Genomic DNA, 17,228 nt, shown 5'->3' on the forward strand with positions numbered 1-17,228 from the left:
TATATTTATTAAAACCCATCAAGACATAGCCTTATATAATCAAAGTAGATTACAATACTTATGGGAATTTCATCTAAGGCAATAAACACTGAAAAATTACAAATTACATTTTTCCTATTTTTGCCTAGAAAATGAAAGAAATCCTAGTTAAACCTAAGTACCAAATGAAAGAAATTAATTAGGTGTCTCAATAAACTTAGAAAAGTCTATAGCTTTTATTAGTGACAACTACACAGATTTCTGAAACGAAGAAAACCTATGTTCTATTCACACTGACAAAATGAAAAATTCATAGGAATAACTTTAATAAAGAAGGTATAGGTCCTATGTGAAGAAAACCATAAACTACTAAAAACATTATAGAATCTGAATAAAGAAAGATACCCCATGTATCCTCATGGCAAGTCTTGTAACTAAATTATCAGTTTTCTCACAATGAATGCAGGAATATCATGTGATCCCAATTAGAATTCTAAAAACTAATTAAGAATTAAATTTTTGGTTTTTAAAACTTTTAAGGATGTAAAACTTCAAGCAAATTCAAAAGACAAGTCACTGGGTGAAGATGTCAGCAATAAATATTAATGACAAAAGATTAGTAACCATATTCCATTAAAAGAAATAAACCTCCTTCATATGAATATTTTTTAAAGGACCTACCAAAAGGAAAAATGGGTAAGGGATCATTTGAAGATTCACATGTGAAGAAAAAAATATAAGCACATAGAAGAATGTGCCTTACAAGCCATATACTATGTTTTCTGTTATCTAAAGCCACCATCAAGACTTTTGCTTTACCAAACCCCTGTGGCAGCTGATGAAACCTGCAGAGCTATTTTAAGAAGGTTTTTTAAAACATAAAATACACAGAATTAAAGAAAAACCAATTATACTAAAATACATTACTTTTCAAGGTTAAGAGCCCCTAAAATAGAAGGTCAAAGTAGATTACAGTACTTATGGGAATTTCATCTAGGGCAATAGCGGTACTTCGGCTCAGTAGGAAAAGGCAGGTTTATTTCATGTTTTGTGCAGAACAACAGGCTACATGTATGAAGAAGAATGAGATGGCTCCTTATCTTGTGCCGTAAACAAGTGAATTTCAAATTATTCAAGATTTTAAAAGAAAAAATAAAATAAAAATCTCAGAGGAGGTTAAGGAAACTATGTCAAATCTAAGAGTTGAGGAGCCCAGAAGTGATAAAACATTTTTTAAAAAATTGTAAGGAAAATATAGCATAAACAAAATTTTAAAAGGCTGTTAGAAAAAAAATGCTTATAACATACACATTTGGATTAGTATCTGTAGTATACAAAGAACTCATATAATAAAACCACAAAAAAACTGAACAGAAAAACTGGCAAAGGATATAAATAATCACTTCAAAAAAAAGCCCACAAACATGAAAACCACTGCAGAAAATGCAAACTAAGTTACACCTCAGAAGTTACACCTGCTTATAATCCCAGCACTTTGGGAGGCCGAGGGGGGGCGGATCACCTGAGGTCAGGAGTTTGAGATTAGCCTGGCCAACATGGTGAAACCCCATCTCTACTAAAAATATAAAAATTAGTCAGGCATAGTAGCACATGCCTGTAATCCCAGCTACTCGGGAGGCTGAGGCAGAAGAATCGTTTGAACCCGGGATGCAGAGGTTGCAGTAAGCTGAGATCACGCCACTGCACTCCAGCCTGGGTGACAGAGTCAGACTCTATCTCAAAAATATATATATACACTCACTATCTGGGAAAGATTCATTTGTATTCAAAACCTCAGCATCACACAACATACCTTTATAACAAACATGTATAGGTACTCCTGACTCTAAAATAAAAGTTGAAAAAAAATTACACCTTATAAGTATCAAAGTAACTAAAACGTGGTAACACCTCAGGGCTGATGGGGAATGTAGGAAAGAGGGAAAGTGGTATGTTCATAGGTATTACACTAGTGGAAATGTAAAAGATTATAGACTTTGGGAAGCTATTGACAAAATATGTCAACACTTAAAAAATGCATTGTCTGATCTATGGATCCAACTCATAGATATCTAACAAAAGGAAATATGTACAAGGATATTTATCATGGTACTATCTACAGTAGCAAAAAAATAGAAACAAGATAATTGCCCATTACTAGAGGAATAGTTGAACAAACTGTGGTATCCGACACATTCAAATTTTAATACTGTACCATCACTGAAATGGATCTTAGATGTACAGAAATTGGCTTGGAGGGATTTTCACAATCTACTGTTAGGAAAGAAAGGCAGCCAGGCGCAGTGACTCATGCCTGTAATCCCAGCACTTTAGGAGGCCAAGGCAGGATAGCTTAAGCCCAGGAGCTCGAGACCAGCCTGGGCAACACAGGGAGACCTTGTCTGTACAAAAAGATGTTTAAAAAAATTATCCAGGCATGATAGTGCACACCTGTAGTCCAGCTACTCGGGAAGCTGAGGTGAGAACATCATTTGGGTCTGGAAGGTCGAGGCTGCAGTGAGCTGTGATCATGCCACTGCACTCCTGCCTGGGAGACAGCGAATGCCTGTCTCTAAAAAATAAAGAAAAAAACAAAGAAAAACAACATGCAGAGATGAATATACAGATGGTTCCAATTTATAATATATATTTAAATGTAAAGAAAATTGTAACTATATATAAATATATATGTATCTATATGTATTTGCATATGAATATAAACATCGAGAAATGCAGAAAGAGCACATGTGCTAGGATGCAACAGATACCTCAGGGAAAGAGGAATGAGAGGGCGTGCTCGGGTGACAGAGGAAATGAAAAGAAACCACATCATATAAATCAAGAGGTCCTTAAAATAGCATGTATGAAGTTAACTCATTTACAGTTTTCTATGTATATATCCATAAAGAAATATGTAAAAGGAATCTCACTAAAATGTTAATAGTTATTTAAAAGTAGTGGCTTTTCAAGTGGTTTACTTTTTTCTTTCTTATGCAAATAATCAATCTATTATTGATGTAACTAACCTGATGTACAAGTACCTCTGTAAATAAGAAAAACACACACATTCTCACACAACATATATTTGGTTGCAAGAAAAAAGAAAATCCAAGTCAAATTGCCTTCAACAAAAAAGGAATTTATTGGCTCACATAAGTGAAAGTTGAGAAACAGATCTCAATTCAGGTCCAATTTGATCCAGAAGTCCCCAAGGGCTCCAACAGACTCCCTCTCATTCTCTTGGTACTGCCTCAGGCTGGTTCCTTTATATTAGAAAAATGAGCTGCAGCAAGTTCAGAATGTGACTCCTCCCAGCACACTATCTCCAAGGAGATGTCTTCAATAGCTCCTGAAAAAGCCTAGGCAAACATCTTTATCTCAGTAGTCTGGTCTGGGTCAGGTGCCTACCCCTGAACCATTGCTACTGGGAAGTGGGGCACTGCTTAAAGGTAACTGGGTTAATCTAGAAAGCCGAGGGTGTGACAATGCCACCCAAACCACATGCATGATTCTTTGCAGGGGTCGGGGCGGGGGGGGTATGGTGAGAGAAGGAAGTAGGTGCTGGATTGGGCAGCCACAGCACACACGAACAAGAAATTAAAGTCGGTCACAAACATATCCAATAAAATATTAAAAGTACTCAAGCTCACTAGTAATCAAAGAAACACAAATAAAACTATGTAATTTGTTGCTTCTCCGGTCAAAAAAGAGGAAAAAAATAAACAATAAATAACTTGTATATGTATGAGAAATGGTAAAGGGGGCAAGACTGAGAACAGGCACTCACATGACTATCCAAAATATGTGTGTGTTTGCGTACATGGAATAGCTTTAACTATGGGGCACTTAAGCAAACTTTATACCACAATCAGAAACATGACTGATTCCTAAATATGAAACAATAAGCTAGCAACAAAACAGTAAAATGTAAAGCCCCATCACAGCAGTCCTCCAGCATGATAGATGTTCCCATTTGGGGAGAGAAAAATAAAAAAAAATAAAAAAATTTAAAAACCTGGGTGAGTCTATATTCCTTAGTCCCTAGTCTTGACTTAGCTAGCCTATCTATGTCTATTTATTCTCGTCTTTCAATAGTTTAGGCAAAACCCAGGGTGAAGTCTATATAGTCGAGTATACAAGGCAGGGTCGGAGTCAGAACAATGTCTTCTGAAAACTGAATAATGTTTTTACTCCTATACCTAACTAAGGAAATACAGGAAAGACAAAATAACTTCCTAAGTATTACTGGTGAAATGTACCTCCAAGAAATAGAAGCATAATGCTTGAATATGGAGAGGATCTCTGATCTGTAATACACGAAGAATTGTTGAGTTCATTTGAAAAAAATACACAGAAAAAATATGCATTAAGTTGTACTTAAAGATAGACTATGAATATTGCATAAGTCTGTGCCAACTCACAGGCAGAACAAGTACTGGTGTAAGAAGGATTCTTTCATGAGCTATGGTGCTAGTCCCACCCTTAGTAGAGAATCATGTCTATTTCTTGACTATGCAAACTACGATGAATCAAAATCAAGTCTATTTCCACAACACTCAACTAGAATGCCAACACCAAGTATGAGTTTGTGGATGGCCATCAAATACATGAAATGAAAACATCACCCCCAGATTGCAGTTTTGAGCAAATTACTGTTTCCATACTTTCTGTTCTCACATAGAAAGTGAATGTACCATAAGTCCCTAACTTTGTACCTTTTCTAAGTCAGGATTTTCATTCCACTCTGAGCAGATGAAAGAAATAAGATCACCTACTCCACTACCTTAACTTTTATGTCACATGACTTATGAGGTAGGTTTACACCATGGGATGTACTCTATAACCAAAAAGTCTGAAATACTTCTATTACATATAACAAAAGAGTGATAAAGAAATAGTGGACCTGCCTTAACTCAGTTGTGTTACAAAAAGCTGGTAACCACCCATTGTAAAACGAGTGATGGTGAAGAGTATGGGCTCAGGCGTAAAAATGCCATGACTGGAATCCAGCTCAATGACCGAGTAGCTATGTGATCTTTGGGGGTTACCCAACATACCTACATAGTGTTGTCCTCACCTTTAAAATGGGCATAATAGGATAATCTATTAAGGTTGCTGTGAGGTTTAATGAGATAATTCAGCACTTAGAATGGCACCTGGCACCAAGGAAGCTTTCAATAAATGTTAACTGTTACTCAGAAATTGAATAGTTCTTTATTTGTTTGGGTCAATCTCAGTACTCCCAGAACTCAAAATACTACATTCTAATTGTTCTAATTTGTACCATCTGCAAAAGACCCTTTAAGACTGCTTCAATGATTCTGAAAAGAATTAACAAAACCCTGCTACTAGGTGCCTGACTTTAGATATTACAACTGTTGTCACTTACAAAACCTCCACTACAAAACACTAAGCGTGCAACAAAATAATAAAATGAAAGCCACATAATATCAGTAACACCATAGTACATATTCCTCAGCTGATGAGAGTAATAGGAAAATGTATATACTTCCTGCACAAATCCATCTAGGGAAGGTAGGCTATATTTATTCAAGAACTAGAAAAAGGTTACAATATAAATCTATCAAACAAAATTCATTTTTGTTATATTCAAGTAACTTGTATATATTCAAATTTAGACCAAATCAAGACAACAATCCAATACACAGATGATTATATAGCTCAAGGAGCAAAAAACAACAGTCTTGTCAATACAGACTCTACATAAATACACAAATCTCAAGTTTTAATATAACATGAACAAATCACAAGTACCTGTGTTAGTGTTCTTTCTCCAAATTTCTAGTAGTAAATCTTGTATATTTAGTAAAAGCATATAGAATGTATAAAACCTTCAACCACATGTAATGTAGACTAGGAAGTGTAAATCAAATAAATGTGAGGTTTTTATATGTAAAGATGTACATTTCAGAAAGAACCCAACATGAAATAAATTAACAAACATATTGCAAAGGTGGTCACTCACAAAAATGCTTATCATTTGCAATTGTATACAGAGAACAAACTGCCCAGAAATTAATACTGGAATCTTACTAAGGGGTATTATAGTAACCAACCTTAAAGGACAAATAACTTATTTGGGGGGTTAAAATAGCAGAGATCAGTGTAAATTAAATAACACATGAGTGAAAAAAATCTACAATATACAATAGCAAGAGGTGAGAAAACTGAATACTATGAAAAAGATGTATTAGTCTGTACAAGTTGGTTTTGATGAACTATTGGTTACTTGTTAAGTAAATTGTCAAGATTTTCATTGTGACAGTATTTTCCCTCACACATCAGAATCTGAAAGTAATACGCCTTTCTCAAATTTTCACTCGGTGTTTTTCTTCCCCACTCCTCAAAACACACAAATAGGTTTTTCAACGTCAACTAGCCATTATGGAAGCCATAAGATACAGATATTCATCAACATTACACAAGCTACAATTGAGGTACCTGGACAAATACTACCAACATTTATGAAAAAAGATGTTGGTTTTAAAAGTGGTTAGTACGAGGAGTCACAATAAACACACTATTCATGTCCTCCTGAAACCAAAATGGGGGAAAACCTTATTGTCATTCTGCCAAACACCACATAACTAAAAATGCTGCACAGAGTCATGAATCCAATGTACATATCACAGGATTAAAACTCCAGTTAAGCAACTGAGCTAATCATTGAAGTAAATTAAAAGTACCAAGCTTCTTTAACCTATCAATGCTGTTTTAGAAGCATCATCAGAATAAATAGAGATTTAGTTATAAATTGGCCTGGGCTACATTCTGTAATGAGAATTTTGCTTCGTACTAAAAAAGAATCTCAAACATCCTAGAAAAGCTGTGGAATCATGCTCTTTATTATTCCTGAAAGAAAATTTGCCACGTTTGATGATACCTCTATTCTTCTCCGTGGGTCTAGGAGTTCTACATACCAAGTAATTCAGAAAATGATAGGAGTATTTAAGCAAAAAGAATAGCAAAAGCAGACTTTGTATCAACATATACTAGATAGGTGGATTTTTTTAAAAATTACATGATAAATGTAAATCATAAAATTGAATGTACTTATAAAGGTACCTATTTTGTGCTACATAAAAAAACTGTAGACTGCAAACTGTGCATGCTTACCATAACATTTTACCCAGGGTCAATGAGTGGGATTTCTTGCAAATATTTACTGCTATGATATAAAACAATTATGTGCAAACTGCAAGGTCCCTAAAATAGCAGTTAAAGAGTTTATATACAGAAAGATGTCACTATCTGATCAAATATGCAAGAGATGGAATTTCCCAGAGTTTATAACACAGAACAATAACCACCACAGGCTCCTCCTCCTTGGCCTTCTTCCCTGTGTGACAGTTTGACTCCTTTATTCTGGTTCTCACTTTCCCACAGTCCAGGGGTCTGAATGATCTTTTCAACAAGTTCTTCAAAGGCACATTGTACACCATCACAGGTTTTTGCACTTGCCTCTGAAATTCAAGGAAAAAGGTCATTCATAGTATATTCCTTTCTGGCCATATTCTCATGTTTTTCTGGGAAACGATCAGGGCATAAATATCAGCCTATAATACATTAAGATCCAAATCAGCAATTTTTCCCCACAGTCAATAACTACTGAATTTCCAAATCTCAAAACTGAGTTACTTAAATTCTATCCATAAGAATACTAGTGTATAAATTTATACCCAAAAAATACTGGTTTATAATCTTAAAACTGTGATAGAAGTATAACTTGTAAAGCCCTACTTAACTAGCATGTGAAAGTTTTTTCCTTAAGCTTTCAGTTAATTCTTACAACTTGCTCCCAAGGCAGATATTATTCCTATTTTAAAATAAGGAAATTCATACAAGTTATACAATTAACCTGATTATTCTGTTAATAATCAGGCAGCTCCAGGTAGCTGGACAAAATGACAAACCACCATGAAAACTGGTCCCACAGCAAATGTTTGCTCATGAAACTCAAGTGGACACTCAGCACTGCTTCCAACCCTACATTTCCTTAGTGGTGATCTTTCTCACTGTCTGAGATGACGACTTTATTCCTGCCTCTCAAAACTCTATCACAGCTAATAATCTAGCTGCATTATGCTGAGAAAATCAGAAGCAATCTGGCAAGAACTACCTGATCATCCCACTAATAAATTTACCAAGTTACCTGCATATGTATCCTCATGCTCTGCCTTCCCTTCTGTGAGAACGGATGAACTGTCCCTGCTGCTATCCAAGCCATCGCCTTCTCTTGTTCCTGGAGTCCCACCCCTTCTCATTCACTGAAGGATCAAACACCCTCTCTATTGGATCATACCAATCAGCCTAAAAGTCTGCCAAATTATTTTCCATCCTATTAAAAAACAAACTTGCTCTCTACGCCACATGCCCTTCTTATAGCCACCCATTTCTCTACTCTCTTTGAAACCTCTTCTAAAGAGTTATCCACATAAGCTGTTTCTACCTTCTTATCTCACATTCTTTCTTCAAACTACTCTAATTAGGCTTTCATTCCCACCACTCCACTGAAATCACTCTTTTCCAAGACCACCAACACCCTTTATCTTGTCCAATCCAACATCCTAATTTGATTTGACATCTTTGGTATTTGATACTGCTAATCACTTCTTCTTTTAAACAAGTTGTTCCCTTGACTTCCAGGACACTGAACATCCTGAAAATCCTCTATCTCATTGGCATGTCATGTGCAGACTTATTCGCTGGCACTTCCTCTTTCTGTGGACCTCTAATTGCTGGAGTCCCCCAGGGTTCAATCTTCTGCCATTTTCTTTTTTCGTTTTGTTTCGTTTCCGAGACAGGGTCTCACTCTTGTCACCTAGGCTGGAGTGCAGTGGGAGCTCCACTATAGCCCTGGACTCCCAGGCTCAAGTGATCCTCCCACCTCAGCCTCCAGAGCAACTGGAATCACAGGCACATGCCACCACACGCAGCTGATTTTATTTGGAGATGCGGTCTCACTAGGTTGCCCAGGCTTCTTCAGCCCTTTTCTATCCACATTCTTTCCTGAAGTCACCAATCTAATCACGTGATCTTAAATGCCACCTAAATGCCAATGACCACCACGTCCACCGGTTATCAGAAAAATGTCTCATTCTTATGTCAAAGTGAAATTCTTGATTTCTCACTTCCCTACCGTAAACTTGCTCTTATCTCAATCTTTCACATCCCAATTATTGGCAGCACAATCCACCTCACTGCTCATGCCTAAAACCCGGAGTTATCTCTGATTGCTCTCTTTTCTTTTTCCTTTTTTTTTTTTTTTTTTCTTTTCTTTTTTGAGACGAAGTCTCGCTCTGTCGCCCAAGCTGGACTGCAGTGGCCCAATCTTGCTCACTGCAAGCTATGCCTCCCAGGTTCAAGCGATTCTCCTGCCTCAGCCTCCCCAGTAGCTGGGACTACAGGCGCCCGCCACCACTCCCAGTGAATTTTTTGTATTTTTAGTAGCGACCGGGTTTCCCCATGTTAGCCAGGATGGTCTCGATCTCTTGACCTTGTAATCCACCTGCCTCGGTCTCCCAAAGTGCTGGGATTACAGGCATGAGCCACCGCACCCGCCTGATTGCTCTCTTTTCTTATCCTCCATACCCAATCCACCCACAAATCCTGTCAGCTGTACCTTCACTGTACCTCCCAGAACTGCCAGTTTTCCACCACCCTCTACTGCTACATAGTCAAACCACTGCTTCCTTCATCTGAGCCACCGCAAGAGAAGAACTAGTCTCTTGCTTCTGTTTCCCCTAGTCCATTTTCTACACAACAGGATCTTTTTAGAGTATCAGGTCACACGCTGCTTCCCTGCTTTCCACCACAACTGGAACACAATTCATCTCTTTACCATTTGAATGGCATCTCTCACCATCTGCCTTCTCCTTAACACACACTATGCTCCAGTACACACGCTTTCCTCCTGTTCCTTTAACACACTAGCCTGGTTCCTACCTCAGGAAATATTCGCTCTTCTCTCAGCCTGAGATGATCTCCCTCTAGACTAGGAGTGTCCAGTCTTTCGGTTTCCCTGGGCCACATTAGAAGAATAGTCTTGGGCCACACATAACATACACTAACACTAATGATAGCTGGAACTTAAAAAAATAACTCACAAAATCTCATGTTTTAAGAAAGTTTACAAATTTGTGTTGGGTCACATTCAAAGCCATCCTGGGCCACATGCAGCCCGTGGGCTGGACAAGCTTGCTCTAGATCCTCACCTGAGGGATTTCTGCTCAAATGGGACAGTCTCTAAGAACTTTCCCTAATCAGAACCCATTCCAGTCGTTCTCTCTCCCTTTATGTTTTATTTCCTTCATAGCACTACTTACTTATTTAAGTCTGTCTCCCTTACTAGAATGTAAGCTCCATGTGGGCAGAAAGTTTGTCTGTTTTGTCCACTGTTACATCTCGAGTGTTCAATAAATATTGGGTAAACTAATGTATGGAAATCAGGGATATACAGCAAGTAAAAGTACTCAATTCCTTTCTGAAAATCTCAATACTTTCCACTAATTCCACTCTGCTTCTATCTATATATGAAGTCCTCTCAACTTCATTTGCAGATTCCTAGTAGTTTCCAACGCCATGGAATGGTTAAATCAGTAATTCCTAAAGCTGGCTTCACATCAGAATCAACTAGAGTGCTTTTTAATAAACTGCCTTTCAAACCTGTAATAAGGCACAGGGCCCAGGTGATTCTGATATGGCTCATCCAATTTTCTAGATGAGGGGTTGGCAAACTCTTTCTGTAAAGGGCCAGGTAGTAAATATTTAGGCTTCGTGGGCCATATGGCCTCTGTTGTAACTACTAAAATCTGCCATATGGCACAAAAGCAGCCACAGACAACATGTAAACACATGGACATGGCTGTGTACCAATACAAATGGTGAGGCCAGATTTGGACCAGGCTGTAGTCTGGCAACCCTTGCTGGACCATGTTTCTCAAAAATTAATGTGCATACAAACCATATGAAGAGCTTGTTAAAATGCAGATTCCAATTCAGAAAGTCTGGGGTAGGGCCTGAGCTGAAGCACTGCTAACAAGCTCCCAGGTGGTGCTGATGGTATCAGCATATGGATCAGCAAGGCACAACTTTAGCACTGGGTGCCAAACTTTACTGAATGCCATTATATCCTGTGAGGAATGATTTGACTTTTTAAAAATATGATTTCACATAATATGATCATACATTTTACAGAAAGAAGAATAAAGAACCTTGTTATATAGTTAGATTTTGTAACACAGGGCAACTAGGAACAATACTCTAAATACATTTTATGGTTCATAAAGGAATAAACTTAGCAAAAATTCCATTTAAAAATTCCTCATTAATAATGAAAGGATAGATATTCACTCACACACCTACCTATAAATAACATGGAATGCTTTCGTGCAAATTTCAGGCCTTCATTTCTATCGACTTCACGATTTTCCTAAAACATAAATGCAATGATTAAGAAAGGCTACCAAAATACAGAACCAAAATGCCAAGTGTCTACCTTCTTACCTTATCGATTTTATTTCCAACTAGCATGTTTACTATGTCATTTCTTGTACAGTATGTTTCCAATTCATTTAACCAATTATCCAGTTTAACAAATGTGTCTCTTCTTGTGACATCATAAACTGAAATAAAAGGAGTCATTTGTTAAATAAGCATTAAAGAAAGAAGCAATGGTATATTTCTGATACGTAGCTAGGAGTTAGCATTACTAAGCAATATAGGCAAGTCTGTTTTTTACTGTCTCCAACAATTAATAATGAGTGTCTACTGATCCAAATGGAAGAAACAAGTGTTTTGTTTTAAAGCATACACACACATTTCAATCCTATTAACATATACTGTCACAGAAATGAAATTATATCCTGTGTAATAAGTGAAAACCCATTTAATACCCATTAAAGCAAAATAACAGCTGTTCCCATTCATAATGATGAATGAGGTCTAGCCAAAAACCAGAGTATTTAGATTTGAATCTGTGGCAAAATATCAAAAAAAAAAGAAAAGAAAATACATGAATGTAAACATCTATGACCCCATTAATTTGTTTCTTACAAGAACCAAAATTTACAGCTTTGAAAAAATTGTAGTACAGTTAGTGGATGGGTTCCTAATGGTCTTCCTGTTATCACTTTCATCTTATGTCATTCTGCATTACAACAAAAAGCTTATTAAAGTGTTTTACAAACTCAAGAGATGCTGAACCAAAAGGCTGTCACTATCAAGTCATAATATTAAAAAAAAGAGAATTCTACCTATTAATACAATTGATCAATATTCATTTTAAACTGTTTCCCAGGAATATCAAGAACAAGCACTTTTCAACAAATTACACTGAGAAGCCACATTTGGTTTCTAAATTTTGTTTGATTATAAATCAATAGTGTTAAGTGCTTTGTGATATTTTTAGGACTAATAAAGCAGGTTCTACTAATCAACAAATACTTTTCATCCTTTATAAACTGCAGCAAATATTAATATGCTGATGACTGAAGCCCAGTTTCCGTAATACTCCAAGACAGTCGAACATACGCTGATTAATCCTCAATTACGTTCTCATTGACATGTGTTTTCAAACCAAATAGTCTTGTCTTTATTTTTTAAGTGCTAGACAAAAGACTAAAATCAGAAGTTTTAATATTCATTAATATTACATGAAGTTAATACAACTACAAGTTACATAAAAGTAGCTCTAATGAGAAGTAAAACAAAAACACACTAACTTTCACAGACTAGGAAAATCAGAAACTCCAATAAATATTTTTAAATTAATTAAAGTAAACACTTACCTAATATAACACCCTGTGCACCTCTATAATAGCTGGGAGTTAATGTTCTAAACCTCTCTTGACCAGCAGTATCCTAAAAATGATCATTATTATTAAATTAAACAAAGTATAAATAGACCTTCAATATACTAGTTTAAGAGTAGAAAGTCAAACAGCATTATTAAAAATAGTATTAATGCATGAGCTCATTAAAAAACTGGAACTTAAATAAGATGTGTTCACTTACTGACAAGTGTCACAAAATAAAATTACTTATAATTACTGATCTCTAGAAAAATGAAACTATGTAAAGGTTTTCTGCTGTTTTGAATTTAAGATTTTTATCATACATGAAATGAAACCCATGGTTCTAAACTCCAGCTGCACAATGAAATTTTCTGGGAATCTTGAGTCTAACCTCCAAAAAACTTCTGCTTAATCGGTCTAAGGTAATGACACGAATTTTTCAAAAAAATCTTACCAGGTGCTTTTAATGTAGAATCAAGGCTGAGAAACACTGATTTGAAGAAAATTATGGGGACGTCTTACTTTAGGTAACAGATTTTTAGGTTGGGCTCTTTTAAGTGTTTTCTATGTATCTCCTTTTGAGAGAATGCATATAACCAAGCCATTCTTTATTACATGTTGTTTCTGACTCATGTTAGGGTTAATGAACAATGTACACTAGGTAGAAAATGTAAATTTCATAAAGCAGGGACTCATCTGTTTAATCACCAGTTTAACCGTTGTGCTGAGCGCAATTCTTGAAAAAAGACAGTTGCTCAGAATTTGTTGAGTAAAAAAAGAAAAAGAAAAAGAAAAAGAATGAACCTATTTAACAAGCCTTTACCTCCGGGCCCAATTCCTTCTCTCTGTTGTCTTTCCACTATCCTTGGACTATGGATTCAAAGTACCTAAGATTATACAAAGCAGCTCAGCCCACCACCTGTTTTATTAAGTAAAGTTTTATTGAAACACAGCAGGCCTATTTGCTTACGTATTGCCACATGGCCCACTTCAGGATTGGACTATTTCCTATCTGGCTCTTTAAGAAAAAGTTTGCAGTCTGCTGATGCAAAGTAACCTAAAGAAAAGTAAAAGTAAACACATGTATCAAACCTCAACTTAGCTACCAGTCCCACTGCTGTAAATGAGGGTTTTCTATGGGACAAGCAGAAGCTCCTCTAGATATAAAAAGTGCTAGAATAACCTGTAAGAGGTTTATAAGATTGGAGAGGAATTCAAACCAGGGGCTTGAGGGGCTTCAGCAACACAGTAGGGAGGATCTGCGGTCATTTATAACCCCAGAAGAGAAACTTAAAAGGAAAGTAACTTTCCAATGTAAACCACTTTGAACATTCACCACTCTTCCACAGATATACTTACATAAATTTGAATGCCTTTCCTTCCAGATTCTCACCACCACAGAAACTAATCCCCACCCTGCCATGCTTAAGTGAAGAAGTAACAGATTTAAAGTAAATGTTCTAAACAGATAAATTTATAAAATAAATGATTTTTCTCTTTACAAAAATTCTTGCTGCCTCTTAAGTTTCTTACAAAACCTGCTTTGGATTTTAAAATCATTCAATTTGCATATTTACTCAACTTTTCAAGAACAATAATATGAATTAAAAGCTGCTTAAAGCAAAGTGAACTTGCTATCTAAAGCAGATTATAACTTTGGTAACATGAGACAAGTCAATATTGTAGTCTAATAATCATTAATGAAATGGCACATGGATGCCCAGTGATCTTTTTTGATCACTATGCTCAAGTAATCAAAACCCAAATTTGCAGGGAAAGAAAAAGTAATCAACTAGAAGCCAAAAGATATAACTACTATGCATATCATAGTAAAATGATTACTATGTATATCAGTAAAAGTGTCACCGCTTTTAGGAAGCAATTGGTAATATATACAATAAGAAACTAGAAATGCTCTTCATAGCCTTGTACTAGTACCTATTTCACACAATCTGATTCATAAAAACTCAATAAAAAATGTATATTTTAAAATGACAAATCATTATGAGAACGCATCCTGGCGATTTGCTTATATGCAAAAAATGACAAATTAGTAATATTCAAATTATTCAGTATCCAGATACATTATAACTTCGAGAATTGCACCATGTTAAGCATTTAACTTTTAGTAGTACAGACTATCTTCTTTAGATAGAAAGAAAGAAAAAAGGAAAGAAAAGCCATTATTGAAAAGACAAGCCTTGGGTTTGGAACAGTGAATTAGTGAATTTGGAAATTTAAGCAGCAGCTATTTTTCCATACATGGAACACTGTTCTATATTCATAACAAATAGTTTGGGGCAAAGACCAAGTATGAAATATTTTAGCCCCAAGACTTTGTGATAACAGGAAAAAAGTTTATTCTATTTGCATATGGAAACTGTGTCCATAAGTTCCAGAGCTGGCAGAAAAACAAGTGAACATGAAATTTGTTCTCTCTGGTCTTCATTGAGATCAACTTCAAAAACTGCCTTAATGAAACACAACATAAAAATCAGAACTGCAATTCCAGTTAAAATATCCATAAATCCCGATGTTTTAAAAGTAAAAACCATAGCAAGAAAGTTTTAATGTTGAAATACTACACTTGACTTTGAAACTTTGCTTGTGAATATTTATTAATAATTAGGCCAGATGTTTAGAGCCTTGCCATTTTTGGATTCACTTATAAAAATGTTTAAATAGGTGTTATAATTTAGAGGGTGGAGGGAACCATGTGCAATAGCATTGGATCAGGATTTATAGTAACTATAAAGTGTATATGCTTAAATAGAAGTTAGATTGTTGCTTGTGTTTGTTTTCAAAACAGGAATATGTGGTAGGTATAATAACATCTTTGTAAGATAAATGAAGTATAGCTTTTTGTCTCTATCCTGTGGTTTTATTTTCTGATGGAGGAAGAAGAGAAGAAATTACTGAAAGATATATAGATCAGGGCTAGGAAATTCAGGGCTAGGAAAGATCTAGAAAGGCTTAATAATAGATGGAGGGAGTGAAAGTGAAGTAAGGACATAGAAAAAGGCAGTAGAAGAAAACAAGGTCATGGTGCGTATGCACTTTCAGGAGGCAGGAGGGGCAGGGTTATGCTTAACTATTCCATTTCATCCTAGAAAAAGCTTCCAAGTAGGAGAGAAACTCATTTTATTTTATAAATAAAACTATAGAAGAATTAGGCAATATGGATTCATATATTTCTAATAGACAGGAAAGGCCTTCCTAAATACATTACACCCAAATGCCATGATGAAAATAGCTGATCTAACCATACAAATATTAAAACCTTGGTATGACAAGAACATCCTTTACCTCCTCTTCACCTCCCCATCCCCATATTCATCCTTAACAATATTGGAAGGTAAATGACAAACTGGAAAAAAAAATCTGTAGCATATGGCAGTTAGTATTACACACACACAAGAACACAAACATATATTCAACTGAAACACGATTTTAAAGGCAAATGATAGATTAGAAAATTGTACCACATGACAAAGAGCTAATATTTTTATTATATAAAGACTTTAATGACAAAAAAGATGAATGCTAACATATAAAATGGGTAAAATATGTAAAAGAAAACTTATTTTTTAAAATGATCAATAAATAGGCAAAAATCTCTTATCAAAAGAAATGCAAATATAAGTAAAACAGCAACACTCAGAGGCAAAAACAAAGAATGATAACAGTATAGATAAGGATGTGGCAGAATGAATATAAATATAATTGGTGGGAGTATAAACTGAAAAAAAGGCTTTTTGGTGTACATTAATGTTAAGACTTCATATTTATTTCTACTTCCAGCTACACATTTTAAAGTAACTGGACACGTACACACAGACGTATAAATCAGAATGCTCAAAGAGCTCTAATCTTTGTGAAAAGCTGGCAAAAATGTAAGTATCTCTCACTGAAGGTTGACTAAAGTACAGCTATGAAATGGAATACTAGGTGGCCATCTAAATGGATACAGCACATACTGTGTGTGGGGGTGAGGTGGTAGGAAAGGAGGACAAACAGGTTTAAAAATGTAAGATATAATCTCTTTGTTTTGGAAAACTCACATACTCGTATGTATAGTGGTATGTATACATATCCCTAGATATTTTAAAGAATGCTCACTAAAATGTACTCGGTGGTATACTTTTATGGACATTCTTCTCTACTACTGTCTTACTGTCTCAATTATCCTTTTTAGAATGACCCTGTATTATTCTTACAGCCAGGGGGAAAATCTCTCTTCTTTAAAGAATGTTTATAGGCCTACAGTAAAAATGTCTCTTAAATAATACCTGCCAGCCTTTTTATTACGCAGGAACTAGAAAGTAAATTTAAAACAAAACGAAACTATGAGAGAAAAATCTCACTGCAACCAGCAAGCCTCAGATACTACTCTAATCTATATATTTCACAAAGCAGCAGCAAGGACGGAAAGGG

At 35.7% G+C, this 17,228-nt stretch overlaps 1 protein-coding gene across 5 annotated transcripts in view; it reads right to left on the reverse strand.

Moving 5' to 3' along the window:
* Nucleotides 1–5,174: 5,174 nt before the first annotated feature.
* Nucleotides 5,175–17,228, reverse strand: part of RAB18 (RAB18, member RAS oncogene family) — a 36,404-nt gene continuing 24,350 nt past the window's right edge. The window contains exons 4-8 of one of the 5 annotated variants that reach the window (XM_025395635.1): nucleotides 13,765–13,851; nucleotides 12,789–12,861; nucleotides 11,506–11,624; nucleotides 11,365–11,431; nucleotides 5,178–7,463 (exon numbers count right to left, since the gene is read on the reverse strand). In XM_025395635.1, the coding sequence (XP_025251420.1) occupies nucleotides 7,288–7,463; nucleotides 11,365–11,431; nucleotides 11,506–11,624; nucleotides 12,789–12,861; nucleotides 13,765–13,851 (522 nt within the window). In that variant the 3' untranslated portion in view covers nucleotides 5,178–7,287. Of the gene's footprint in view, nucleotides 7,464–11,364; nucleotides 11,432–11,505; nucleotides 11,625–12,788; nucleotides 12,862–13,764; nucleotides 13,852–17,228 lie in introns of all 5 variants that reach the window. The other 4 variants (XM_025395636.1, XM_025395638.1, XM_025395637.1 and 1 more) reach the window with 4 other exon arrangements.

Source organism: Theropithecus gelada, chromosome 9, assembly GCF_003255815.1.
Source record: "Theropithecus gelada isolate Dixy chromosome 9, Tgel_1.0, whole genome shotgun sequence".
Taxonomy (NCBI): domain Eukaryota; kingdom Metazoa; phylum Chordata; class Mammalia; order Primates; family Cercopithecidae; genus Theropithecus; species Theropithecus gelada.